A 13886-nucleotide genomic window follows, 5' to 3' on the forward strand; every position below is an offset into this window, starting at 1 on the left:
TAAGTACTAACTATGGCTATTAAGTTCCGGCGATCATTTTTCTGTCCCATGACTGATCCTATAAAGTTGTCGGAATTAACTTAAGACTTTACGTACTTTTCAAAAGTGATTAGATTTTAAGAAAAGAAAAAAAAGAGGTTTTTTGTTTAATTCATGAAAATATGTGTTTGATGTAAGAAAAACAATGTAAGTTTTGGGGTAGGAAATGATTTACCAAGCTCAATGGGCCTAGAAAAGATAGTTCGTCGAGGCTCACCCGGCCCATAGACAAAAATAAATAAAAAATCTTTGAGAATAATAATCCGACACTGAGCTAAGCTATAGATCAAGCGCCAAAAAATTGAGCTGCCAATAACTAAATATGAAGATCGTGAATTGTCTGTTCTTTATAGTAATTGTCATCCTTGCAATGAGAGCTGGGGCAATTCAGGATCCTGCTCTCAGCTCTGCTCGAGTTGTTTTCCAGGTTTCCCATTTCATTTCTGAGTTTGAATTTTGTATTTTCGTTTGTCGAATGCAAGTCTTTTCAATTGAGTTTCGAGTTTGACTAGTGTGAAATTAACGTATTTCTTGCAATTCAGACAAATTATGGTGATATCGAGTTCGGATTCTACCCAAATGTTGCTCCCAAAACTGTCGATCACATATTCAAACTGTTGACTATAGTTGTTTTGCAAACTCCATTACAATGGAAGTCATAGAGAATTTGATGGCATCTGTGAGTAAAAAGAAGAAACAAAGGAAGAGGAAAATGCAGTTGAAGTCACAATTTATAGAAGCAGTGTCTAACAGAATGATAGTAAAACTAGGAAACCTCCTTGAAGCCGATTTGATCAAGGAGTTGTGTGTACCAAAAGAAAAGGATGAGGACCTAGAAGACAGACGGAAGAAACTATCAGTGCTAAGTATGATTAGAGTTAAGGGGGGCAGAAGACATAACACTGAATTCAAGGACTTCAGCGAAAAGATTGAACAACAGAAAGTACTAGAAGGGAGAGTTTGCTTTGCAAACCAAAGTGTCGGCTCAGACCGGCAAACTGAAAATCAAAGCAAAAACCATGAAATTGACGGAGATCGATTCTATGAATTGATCGGGAAAGAAGCTGTCGTTAACGACAAAACTCATCCCAGCTCTTACTTACACGAAATTGACGAGAATCAATGCAAGATTAATTATCCTGTAGATTCGATCGGGAAAGAAGTTGGCAATATTGTCAAAACTCATCCTAGTATGAAACTGGACCAAAAGTCTGATTTAATCAGTGTAATTGACGGAACCGGAATTATTAGCTTTAAACCGGTTGAGAAAGAAGTCGGGAATCAAACCGAAACTCATCTCAGTATGGTAACTCAAGTAATTGACGATCGAACCGGTCTGACTGATCAAATCAAACCGAATCAATTAGAATATAGTAAGTTAATTGATAGGTTCAGAAGTCAATCATCAGAAGCAATGGAGGTCAACCCGCGCAAAGAAAAGAAAGACGGCGAGCGTTCGCCTGGAAATTGAATACCAAAATCAACGCGACAGACGACGAACTCATGGGGACTTCACTCCTGGACGTCCTAAGTTCCAACATCGGCGTGTTAATTTATGAGTATTTCATTGGGTCTATATTAGGGTTTATCTTGGTTAAATTGTCTTGAATCAAATTGGGATAAAGCCGCGATGCATAAATCTTGGAGAGTCTTTTTATTGAAATGTCCGTAAGTTGATAATGGTTAGTTAATTAGTGTCTTGTATGAGTCTTTGAAATTAGGATTCATTAGGTAGCTGTTGATTTGGGATTCATTATTGTAAGTGTCTATTATTGAAATTGTCATTGCAGTAATTCGTAGCTAGGTTAGAGTAATGTATTAGGAGTCAATGTCCGATGAAGCAGTCGACTTGTGGCTTGTTCATCGAATAGTGTCATGAGCTCATCATAGTCCGATGATGACAGCTCATTTAGAGGTGTCTTACTTTGTGAGAATATACAGAAGATCAATGAATGGCTGAGCGACGACTTACAAGAGAAGAAATGGATTGTTCAAGATAGTGTTAAGGTTTTCAAAGTTCAGGCCTGAAAATACAGAGAAGGTGTTCAAATAAAAGGCTCAATATCATGAAGCTCTCTGGAAAGTTGCTTTCTTTCATTAGGCTGGATGAGAACGAGATGAAGCAGAGATCAAGACGGACTAAAATGCCACGCCTGTTTCGGGAACAACCTGGTCTGCAATTTCTCTGTCACTTGTAGCTCTTATTTTGGAATTAGTAGTTATTTTGTCTGTAGTGTCAGTAAAAGCAGAATGTTAGTTATTATCTCTTTTATTTCGAGCCATTGGATGCTCTTGTTTAAATAGGAAAATGCCATCTGTGGCTTGGATTAAAAATAGAGCTAGGGTCTCATGTATGAAAGAATATATATATATATTCTACTATTGTAAGCAGCTAAAAAAATTAATGAAAACAGAGGGCACATTTATTTCCTTCATCTGAGTTTTTTCCAATTTATGATGTTTTTCTGATTTCATCTCTCTAATACTTCTGTCTTACATGCTTAATGCTAGATACCTGAACTAGGAATTGCTCCTAGAAGAGGTTATTAAGTATTAATCCTTTCTCACTATAAATATAAGGTTAGTAAAGTTAGTTTTTCTGTCTCCGGTAAGATATAAAGAACTGCTAGAACCGGTTAAGGTTTCTACTGTAAGTATAGGTTTTAGTTGAAGAGGTTTGAGTATTGTGTGTTGCTGTGAGGTGTTTTTCTTCAGTGGCATCAGAGCATAGGTTACACATAATCCTGGGATGGCCAATATTGTTACTGGGACACAGGTAGTTATGCCTATTATGAATGGGGATAACTATGGACCATGGTCACTAAGAGCTAAGGACCATTTAATGATCAATGGACTCTGGGACTTGGTAGAAAAAGGGATAAACAGTATGGAAGCAGGTGTAGATCTGACAGATCAGGAAAGAAGAGAACTTGATGCTGCTAAAGAGAAAGGTTTCAAGGCTTTTGTTTTCCTAAGAGCTACTGTCAGTGAAGATGTGCTGATGAAAATAGAAGATCTTGAGACTGCTAAAGAGATCTGGGAGTTTTTGAAGTTAGAATATGTGGGGACTGCCTTATCTTAGAGAATGCAAAAAACAATAGCAAGGAGGAACTTTGACAACTTTGAGATGAAGGAAGAGGAAACAGCTGCTACTGCCAAAGTCAGGTATATGGATCTAATCTTAAAGATGAAAAAGAGAAAAGAGTTTGTTGAGAAAGAAAAACTAATAGAGAAACTACTTAGAAGTATACCAAGTAGATATGCTAATTCAGTTAGTGCTTATGAATATGCATTTGACAATGATTCTGAGTCTGTTACTCTTGAACAACTGTTTGGTGTTCTTGAGATGCATGATAGCAAGCAAAAATTGAAAGAGGATAGAGATGCGTATGCCTTAAAGAGTGAGAGATTTAAGGTACCTCAGAATCCACCTGGCTATAACCATTCTGATAATGCTAACTAAGCCAGTTCTCAGACTCCAAATCACTCACACAGTCAAGGCTTGCAGCATCAAACTGGTTTTTTAAATCCTTATCAGTTTAAAGAGATGCAACAACAGCTACCACAACAGTATAACCTATATCAGGCTTATCAAATGCAACCTGTAAACAACTGGAGGCCAACTGTGGCACAGAACATGGGAGGAGTATCTAACACTCCTAGGGCTTCAAAATGGGGTCTTTTTCCTGAATGCAAATACTGTGGTAAGCCTAATCATGCTGTGGAAGACTGTTTTTGGAATGAAAATGCTGAATGTCAGTTTTGTAGAGGAAAGGGACACACTAGGAGGGTGTGCTATGAGAGGTGGTGCAAGGATCAATCAAACCCTCAGAGTATGAACTTTGGTAGGCTTGCACCTGTACATCCCTCTGTGAAAGGCCAAATGAATCAAATTGGGGGACAATACAGACCATCAGGAATGCAATTTCAATCTACACAGCCAATATATCAGGCTCATTATGCCTCTATACCGCAAAACTTTTCAGGCTCTCATTGGACAGGACCTGGTATTCATTCAGGGTACTCTCAACATTATCCTGTTATACCTCAGGCCATGTCACAACAAATGCCTCAACTGGGTTATACTGCACCAGGAAATTACTCACCAGTACATCTACAACCAAGCTCTAGCCTTGTGGGGAGTAATCAGAATGGCTCAAGTCAAGAAACAGGTGGATCAGTAAAGAATACTCAGGGAGATAAAGGTTCTGTCATAGAAGAAAATGCCTTTGTTACAGAAGTGTGTGCCTCTGCAGTCAAGCATAACAAGGATGATGAGTGGTTAGTGGATAGTGGTTGCTCTAACCACATGACCAAGAGGAAAGAAGTGTTTGTGGACACAGATAGTGAAGTAAATGTGGTGGTAAAGGTGGGGAATGGAGAAACAATACAGGCAAAATGGAGTGAAGATGTTGAATTAACAACAAAAACAGGACACTCTCTATTAGAAGGGGTGTATTATATCCCTGAGCTAGATCAAAACCTGATCAGTGTGGGACAACTTCTTGAGATGAAGTACTCGGTACTGTTTGAAGACTATGCTTGCAGAATCTACAATGCAAAGAAAGAACTGGTTCACAAAGTACCACAAGTCAACAGAATGTTCAGATTAAAAATGGCAGATGTACAAGGTGCTTTTGCCACTAGTACAGGGAAGGAAGTAACTGAATTGTGGCATAAGAGGTATGGACATGCTAGTCTAGATACAATCCTGTATATGCAGAGGAAAGAAACTGTCAAGGGACTGCCAAAGCTCTGTACTAAATTCAAATCAGTGTGTGGAGGATGTGAAATAGGTAAAAGCCATACCCAACCATTTCATTCAAGCACATGGAGAGCAACAAAGAAGCTGCAGATGGTGCATACAGACCTGTGTGGAGCTATGAAGACAACTTCTCAAGGAGGGAATAGGTACTTTCTCACTTTCATTGATGATTTTAGTAGGTACTGTTGGATCTATTTCCTGAAAACTAAAGATCAAGTCTTTAGTATGTTCAAATTGTGGAGAGGTGAGGCTCAGGCAGAGTGTGGTGAATCTCTAAGGGGAATAAGAAGTGATAGAGGAGGAGAGTACATGTCTGCTGAAATGAGAAACTATCTAGCTACAGAAGGAATTCTACACCACAAGACTGTGGGGTATGCACCTCAACAGAATGGTGTGGCTGAAAGAAAGAATAGGACCATAGTAGAAATGGCTAAGTGCATGCTATTTGAAGGAAAAGTACCTGTAAAATTCTGGCCAGAAGCCTCTGCAAGTGCTGTGTATGTACAAAACAGGCTGTATACCAGGGCATTAAAAGACAAAACTCCTTTCGAAATGTGGTTTGACTTTAAACCATCTGCTGAAAGATTAAAGGTATTTGGTTGTGTTGCCTATATGCACATACCAAATGCTAAGAGGGAGAAATGGTCAGAGAAAGTTCTAACTGGTGTGATGATGGGATATGGAAGTGATACAAAAGGTTACAGGATCTATGATCCTGTGAAAGAAAAAATGTATTTAGAGCATAGTGTGAGGTTTGATGAAACTGAAAAGTGGAATTGGTCTGAATCAACAGTGAAGGAACCTGGAAGTATCTATATTGAACTTCCTTATGTACACATTGAGGAAGTGATGAGTGAAGGACCAGGTACACCTGTGGAAGGCATGTCAGAAGCTGAGGAGGAGTCACCTGATGAAGACTCACCTCAACAGGAAAATGAAGAAGAAAGACTTGAAATTGAAGAGCCTGTAGTTGTGAGAGATGAAGCTGAAGCTGAGAAAAATGAGAGGAATACTGTAATATCAAGCTCAGGTACTCACAATAATCCCTCAGTTGAAAACCAACACCAACCATTAGTGCAAGTTAGACATTCAAGAAGAACAATCAGAGCTCCAGCAAGATTTCAGGATTATGTCCCAGTTGATGATGTTGTAGAAGAAGAAGAACTGGGAGCACATGTCATGGAGTTTGCCTTGTCTAACAGTGTGGAACCAAAGAACTTCAGGCAGGCAGAAAAAGAAGAATGTTGGCAGAAAGCAATGGAAGAAGAAATACAAGCAATAGAAGAGAATGGGACATGGATACTAGTGGAGAAACCTCACACTAATACGAAGGTGATTGGGGTGAAATGGATATACAAAACTAAACTGAATCCAGATGGTACAGTGAACAAGCATAAAGCCAGGGTGGTAGTACAAGGATACAGGCAGGTGTATGGGGTAGATTATGAAGAAACGTTTGCTCCTGTGGCTAGATTGGAAACAGTGAGGATGCTCATAGCATTGGCAGCAAGCAAGGGATGGAAAATCCATCAAATGGATGTAAAAAGTGCATTCTTAAATGGTATGCTAGATGAAGATGTGTATGTTCAACAACCTGAAGGTTTTATACAGCCTGGGAATGAGCATTTGGTATATAAATTGATCAAAGCGTTGTATGGATTGAAGCAGGCCCCTAGAGCCTGGTATGCAAGGATCAATGGTTATCTCATGGAGAATGGTTTTGAGAGGAGTCAAAGTGAGGCAACCCTGTATGTCAAACACAGGAATGAAGAAAAAATCATGTGCTCATTATATGTGGATGATATCTTGATAATTGGTACAGAAGAAGGACTGGTGGAAGAATTCAAGAGGCTAATGAAGACTGAGTTCAAAATGACTGATTTGGGGCAAATGAATTACTTTCTGGGAGTTGAAGTGGATCAAAGGATAAATGGCATTTTCATACATCAGAGAAAATATGTGTCTGAGATGTTGGAGAAGTTTCACATGACAAACTGTAATGGATTTGCCACTCCAATGAAGTTTCAACTGAAGTTGGAGGCAACCAAGCCTGGAGAACAGTTTGACATCACTTTATACAGGAGAATAGTGGGTTCTCTAATGTATTTGTGTGCCTCAAGGCCAGATATTGTATGCAGTGTGAACTTGTTGGCCTGCCACAGTTCAAATCCTTCTAGATTCCATGCTTTATATCTAAGAAGGATACTGAGGTATGTAAAGCAAACTGCAGACTATGGCATATGGTATAATCAGAATGGCAATACCGAATTGTTTGTGTTCAGTGATGCTAGCTATGCAAGAGGCGAAGATTGCAAGAGTAGGACAGGGTATTGTTGCAGCTTTGGGAGTGGGGTTTTTTCCTGGAATTCTAAAAGGCAAAGGATAATAGCTCAATCTTCTGCTGAGGCAGAATTTGTAGCTGTAAATCATGCAGCTAGGCAGACAGAATGGTTGAAGAAACTTCTAACAGATCTGAAGGAGCTGAAGAATAAGTGTGTTGCAATTTATTGTGACTCAAGTGGAGCCATAGCTATGGCAGAAAATCCCACTGATCATTCTAGGAGCAAGCATATAGAGGTCAAGTACAACTATGTAAGAGAATTGATAGCAGCAAAGGAGATCAGAATGGCTTTCTGTAGAACGAACTACCAACTAGCTGATATCTTCACTAAACCTCTGCAAAGGTGGAGATTTGAAGCACTAAGAAGTATGATTGGGGTTCAAGGTTTGCAAAACAAAGGAGGAGCTGTTGACTATAGTTGTTTTGCAAACTCCATTACAATGGAAGTCATAGAGAATTTGATGGTATCTGTGAGTAAAAAAGAAGAAACAAAGGAAGAGGAAAATGCAGTTGAAGTCACAATTTATAGAAGCAGTGTCTAACAGAATGATAGTAAAACTAGGAAACCTCCTTGAAGCCGATTTGATCAAGGAGTTGTGTGTACCAAAAGAAAAGGATGAGGACCTAGAAGACAGACGGAAGAAACTATCAGTGCTAAGTATGATTAGAGTTAAGGGGGGCAGAAGACATAACACTGAATTCAAGGACTTCAGCGAAAAGATTGAACAACAGAAAGTACTAGAAGGGAGAGTTTGCTTTGCAAACCAAAGTGTCGGCTCAGACCGGCAAACTGAAAATCAAAGCAAAAACCATGAAATTGACAGAGATCGATTCTATGAATTGATCGGGAAAGAAGCTGTCGTTAACGACAAAACTCATCCCAGCTCTTACTTACACGAAATTGACGAGAATCAATGCAAGATTAATTATCCTGTAGATTCGATCGGGAAAGAAGTTGGCAATATTGTCAAAACTCATCCTAGTATGAAACTGGACCAAAAGTCTGATTTAATCAGTGTAATTGACGGAACCGGAATTATTAGCTTTAAACCGGTTGAGAAAGAAGTCGGGAATCAAACCGAAACTCATCTCAGTATGGTAACTCAAGTAATTGACGATCGAACCGGTCTGACTGATCAAATCAAACCGAATCAATTAGAATATAGTAAGTTAATTGATAGGTTCAGAAGTCAATCATCAGAAGCAATGGAGGTCAACCCGCGCAAAGAAAAGAAAGACGGCGAGCGTTCGCCTGGAAATTGAATACCAAAATCAACGCGACAGACGACGAACTCATGGGGACTTCACTCCTGGACGTCCTAAGTTCCAACATCGGCGTGTTAATTTATGAGTATTTCATTGGGTCTATATTAGGGTTTATCTTGGTTAAATTGTCTTGAATCAAATTGGGATAAAGCCGCGATGCATAAATCTTGGAGAGTCTTATTATTGAAATGTCCGTAAGTTGATAATGGTTAGTTAATTAGTGTCTTGTATGAGTCTTTGAAATTAGGATTCATTAGGTAGCTGTTGATTTGGGATTCATTATTGTAAGTGTCTGTTATTGAAATTGTCATTGCAGTAATTCGTAGCTAGGTTAGAGTAATGTATTAGGAGTCAATGTCCGATGAAGCAGTCGACTTGTGGCTTGTTCATCGGATAGTGTCATGAGCTCATCATAGTCCGATGATGACAGCTCATTTAGAGGTGTCTTACTTTGTGAGAATATACAGAAGATCAATGAATGGCTGAGCGACGACTTACAAGAGAAGAAATGGATTGTTCAAGATAGTGTTAAGGTTTTCAAAGTTCAGGCCTGAAAATACAGAGAAGGTGTTCAAATAAAAGGCTCAATATCATGAAGCTCTCTGGAAAGTTGCTTTCTTTCATTAGGCTGGATGAGAACGAGATGAAGCAGAGATCAAGACGGACTAAAATGCCACGCCTGTTTCAGGAACAACCTGGTCTGCAATTTCTCTGTCACTTGTAGCTCTTATTTTGGAATTAGTAGTTATTTTGTCTGTAGTGTCAGTAAAAGCAGAATGTTAGTTATTATCTCTTTTATTTCGAGCCATTGGATGCTCTTGTTTAAATAGGAAAATGCCACCTGTGGCTTGGATTAAAAATAGAGCTAGGGTCTCATGTATGAAAGAATATATATATATTCTACTATTGTAAGCAGCTAAAAAAATTAATGAAAACAGAGGGCACATTTATTTCCTTCATCTGAGTTTTTTCCAATTTATGATGCTTTTCTGGTTTCATCTCTCTAATACTTCTGTCTTACAGGCTTAATGCTAGATAACTGAACTAGGAATTGCTCCTAGAAGAGGTTATTAAGTATTAATCCTTTCTCACTATAAATATAAGGTTAGTAAAGTTAGTTTTTCTGTCTCCGGTAAGATATAAAGAACTGCTAGAACCGGTTAAGGTTTCTACTGTAAGTACAGGTTTTAGTTGAAGAGGTTTGAGTATTGTGTGTTGCTGTGAGGTGTTTTTCTTCACAAACTTGTTCGTCTCGGCTGCTACAATACCAACCACTTTTTCAGGGTAATTTACTGCTTCTTTAACTGATTGAATTATCAGAAATTTCTAATGTAGTAGTATATGAGAGCTGTGAACATAACTAAATGCAGGTTGATAAGGGCTTCGTTGCCCAAGTGGCCGATGTTGTGTATGGAAGATCGGCTCCCATAAACGAGGAACAAAGACGAGAAGCTGAAAAGACTGTTGTTGGTGAATTTAGTGATGTCAAACATGTCAGGGGAATTCTTTCAATGGGCCGGTCAGTTATTTTTCAAGTATCATGTTTTTGGTTGTAGTTGCATTGGACTTTTACATAATGTGAGGAGTAATGTTCATTGTTCTGTCAGACACGAGGATCCAAACAGTGGGGGGTCGTCATTTTCTATACTACTTGGAGATGCACCACATCTTGACCGTAAGGTGTGATATTTACTTTCTTTTTTTTTTTTTTTTTTTCTTTTCGTTTTCAAACATTAAATTGAAGACGCATTTAACTGCTGATATTTTAAGCTCTGCAGTATGCTATATTTGGTAAAGTTACTAAAGGTGACGAGACATTAGAGAAGCTTGAGCAATTACCAAGTCGCCGTGAGGGAATATTTGTCATGGTATACTCTTATATGCCCTTAGTGTGAAATCCATTCTCAAAGGAAGGATCTTCAACTTGGAAACTGGAATGTTTTGGTTTGAGTCTGGTGTTTGTCATCACACAAGTCCATAACATAATCACAACTAGTATTATAGGGAGCTGCAAACAATGGCTGGGTTATTGTTACAAGCTTCCAGCAGTATACTAAAGGAAACTAGTTTAATATCTGTATAACATGATCCAGTGGTTGAATTGAATCATACTAGAACAGTCAACACACTATTCAGAGCTGGCAAAATGATCCAAAAATAATTCCTTGAGTCGAAAATATGTCTACCTGTTTTTTGGGTGCACCGCTTCATGAGAAGTATAGTGAAGCAAGAGGTTCATGGAAAGTCAGAAACCTTTCGAACTTTGTGCTGTCATGTTATCTGTATGTATGAATCTAGACTTCATTGTATGTTTAGGAGCACAGCCAGTATGTATCTATTTGTGTAGTGGGCAATAGGCCATTTTGTATCACTATTAGAATGAGCTAACATTGTTTTTTATTTTTTCTGCAGCCAACCGAACGCATCACTATATTATCGTCTTATTATTACGGTGAATATCAACAACCAGCTACTCTTTTTTCGCTTGTGATATTTTCCAATTATTCCAAACATAGAATTGACTAGAGAAGTTATTGCCTGCGAACTATATTTTTTTACTTAAAAATTATTCAGGTACACATAAGCAGATTATTTTTGTTGTCATTGTCTCTCTTCTCTTTGATTTAAGAAGCTCTCTGTAAATTTATTGTTTGCTAAATTTTAACCATAAACTTAAAACATGGGCTGCTTTTACTTTTTTTGGAGTCATATAGGAAAAATTCTAGCGTCTAAACACCTCTACATAGGTTTGATTTTGTTGGCACTATTGAGACTTGAAGGATCCTTGCAATCATCTTCTGCCATTTAGTAATGCTATGATAAGTACACATTTATTTTGATGCCATTGACTGGGGGTTGTACTTGTGCTTAGTTAGACAAAATATTATCTAGAAATTGTGACACAATAAATCATCATTTGAAAAACTTTAATAACAAGATGATCTTTTATGAAGGCCAATGAATGGAATGCTTTGTGAATTCTTTCTTTTGTATTTTATCAGAAACTTCCTGTTCCTTTACATAAGAGATCCTGATCAGATTATTTTCTTTTCTCTCACTAGATCATTTCGTGATCAGTCTATGTTCTAGCCATTAATATTAGGACTAGAGTTATTTATTCTGGATAAGTTCTAAGCTAGAAGCAATCAACTAGTGCACATTTAAGTTGTTTTCCATGACTGGTATCCCGACAAGCCAATTTACTGACAGTCATTTTTAGTTTTGTCTCGTCCGTGTATAAGATATTTCCTTCAATCAATTAATGAGCAACCGAGAGTCAAGTTTCATTTCGTAGTAAACGATTCACATGATTTTGTCCCTGTTAGTTGGGTCTCCATTAATTTTCTGCCGCCTTTCATATGTTTGCTTCTTGTGACATTCGTCATCTGTCTAGGTTGTCAGTGATACTAAGTAACTTTTTTGATTGGGTAGAAAGAAGGTTTTAGGTTTAAAAGTAATTAAAATCCATATTATGATCTTAAATCATCTGCTAGTGGAAAATGGTCTCTCTCAGTGCGTTCTCATATTCCAAATAAATTTTCAGTGGATTTAAGCATTCATCTTAACTTGATCATTGTTACCTCTTCTAGATTCTGAGATGGATAGCTGTGACAATGAAAGAACGTTTTTGAGACGAAGGCTTGCTGCATCTTTTTTGGAAATTGAAAAACAGGTAATTTCACCCTTCACTATAAACTATGCTTACTAAAACTTAAAAGTGATAATATGTCTATTTGTCCTTGTCGACTTACATGGATCAATCCTTTCCTTTTAATTCTACCAGTACCTTATTATGCATTAAAATTCATGAACTCGGAACCGATTCCTGCAGAATTAAATGATAAATGACTAATTCATGTAAAGTCAATAAACAGGCATATATATTATCCCTTATTTATACTATGCAATCGTATCTGAGTAAACTGGGGACATGTTGTGTTACTTTGCAGAGAATGAAATGCTTCCCATAATGGCGATGAGCAAAAAAGCTGAATCCGAAAACTGTAAATGTTATTACTTCTGTGAGTTTGTGCTGTTGTATTTTAAACTTATTTGTACTCCTATTCGGAAGAAAAAGGGAAAACTTATTTGTACTGTTCTGAAAAGGAAATTATCAATGGAAAAAAATTGGGAGACGACTCGTAAGAACATCCCGTTGCCGTGAGAAGCACGGAATGATTTGAAGTGCCAATTACCCCTGGCTAATTGATATTCTAATGTAGAGATTAAAAACTAATCTTATATCTTATCTTATCTTTTATATATATATATAATAATGGAGAGAACTTTTTCAATTTGTTCCAATTGTAATTTAATTGCAAATTTTATTGTCAAATCAACAACCGATACATGACGTTTTGATTAGGAATCAAGTTTTTGAGTTTAATTAGGAATCAAATTATAATTTTAAATCAATATTTTTTTTCTTTCTATTCTAATTAAGAAACCAAAACACAATAAAATAATGATTCCTAATAAAATTCTATCAATTACTTATTCCTAATCAAATACCAATTATTTATTTTTATTCATATGAGATTCCTATTCTCTTTTATCTTTGTTTTACGAGTATATATATAGTTATATGCACCATACTAAATTCACATCCGTAAGAACAAAAGTTTTCCGTACGATTTTCTTTTGTTAAGCTAGCTTTATTTTTTTTTCAAAAAGAAGCTTTGGTAGGGTTTTTTTCCTCATCAATACAACTACTAATTATTAAATTAATTAATAGAAGTTTTGTTTTGTTTTTTTGTGATTAATGGTTTATTTATTTATTTCTACCAATTATTTTTTTCTAATATAATAATTTTATTCCTAATTAATTTTCTATCTATTATTTAAAAAATTATATTCCTAATAAAATTATAATACACTACATATATTTTAATTTTTTATTAAATAATTTTTACTAATTAAAATTCATTATATTCTTTTTTTCTATTCCTAATTAAAACGAACATGTATTCTTAATCCCTATTCAAACGGACATATTATTAAAAAATTATTCCATAGTTAAATTATAATATATATTATTTTTTAAATTTTTTTATTAAGCTAATATTCCTAATAAAATCAACTATATATTTTTTTATATTCATAATTAAAACGGGTATATCTTATTTTTCGAACAATTAATAATTTTTTCTAATTAAAATTCATTATATTCTTTTCATATTCATAATTAAAACAAGCATTTTTTTTCCTATTCAAACAGACATATTATTAAAAAAATATTTCTAATCAAAATATAATATATATTTTTTTTTTTTAATTTTTTATTAAATTATTATTTCTAATAAAAATTCGTTATATTTTTTTTCATACTCTTAATTAAAATGAACATATCTTATCTTATATACAATAGAGAGACTTTTTCAATTTGTTCAATTTGTTCCAATTGCAATTCAATTGCAAATTTTATTGTCAAATCAACATCCGACACATGGCGTTTAATTTAAAAATTAAGTTTTT

General features: G+C 36.1%; 1 protein-coding gene across 1 annotated transcript; it reads left to right on the forward strand.

Moving 5' to 3' along the window:
* Nucleotides 1-361: 361 nt before the first annotated feature.
* Nucleotides 362-12382, forward strand: LOC139883766 (peptidyl-prolyl cis-trans isomerase CYP23). The gene is made up of 9 exons (XM_071867900.1): nt 362-466; nt 582-649; nt 9650-9695; nt 9782-9930; nt 10019-10091; nt 10190-10279; nt 10824-10863; nt 12002-12084; nt 12362-12382. The coding sequence occupies exons 1-9, from the start codon at nt 362-364 to the stop codon at nt 12380-12382; spliced, it is 675 nt and encodes a 224-aa protein (XP_071724001.1).
* The last annotated feature ends 1504 nt before the right edge of the window (nt 12383-13886 follow it).

This window comes from Rutidosis leptorrhynchoides, unplaced genomic scaffold, assembly GCF_046630445.1.
Source record: "Rutidosis leptorrhynchoides isolate AG116_Rl617_1_P2 unplaced genomic scaffold, CSIRO_AGI_Rlap_v1 contig446, whole genome shotgun sequence".
Lineage (NCBI taxonomy): Eukaryota > Viridiplantae > Streptophyta > Magnoliopsida > Asterales > Asteraceae > Rutidosis > Rutidosis leptorrhynchoides.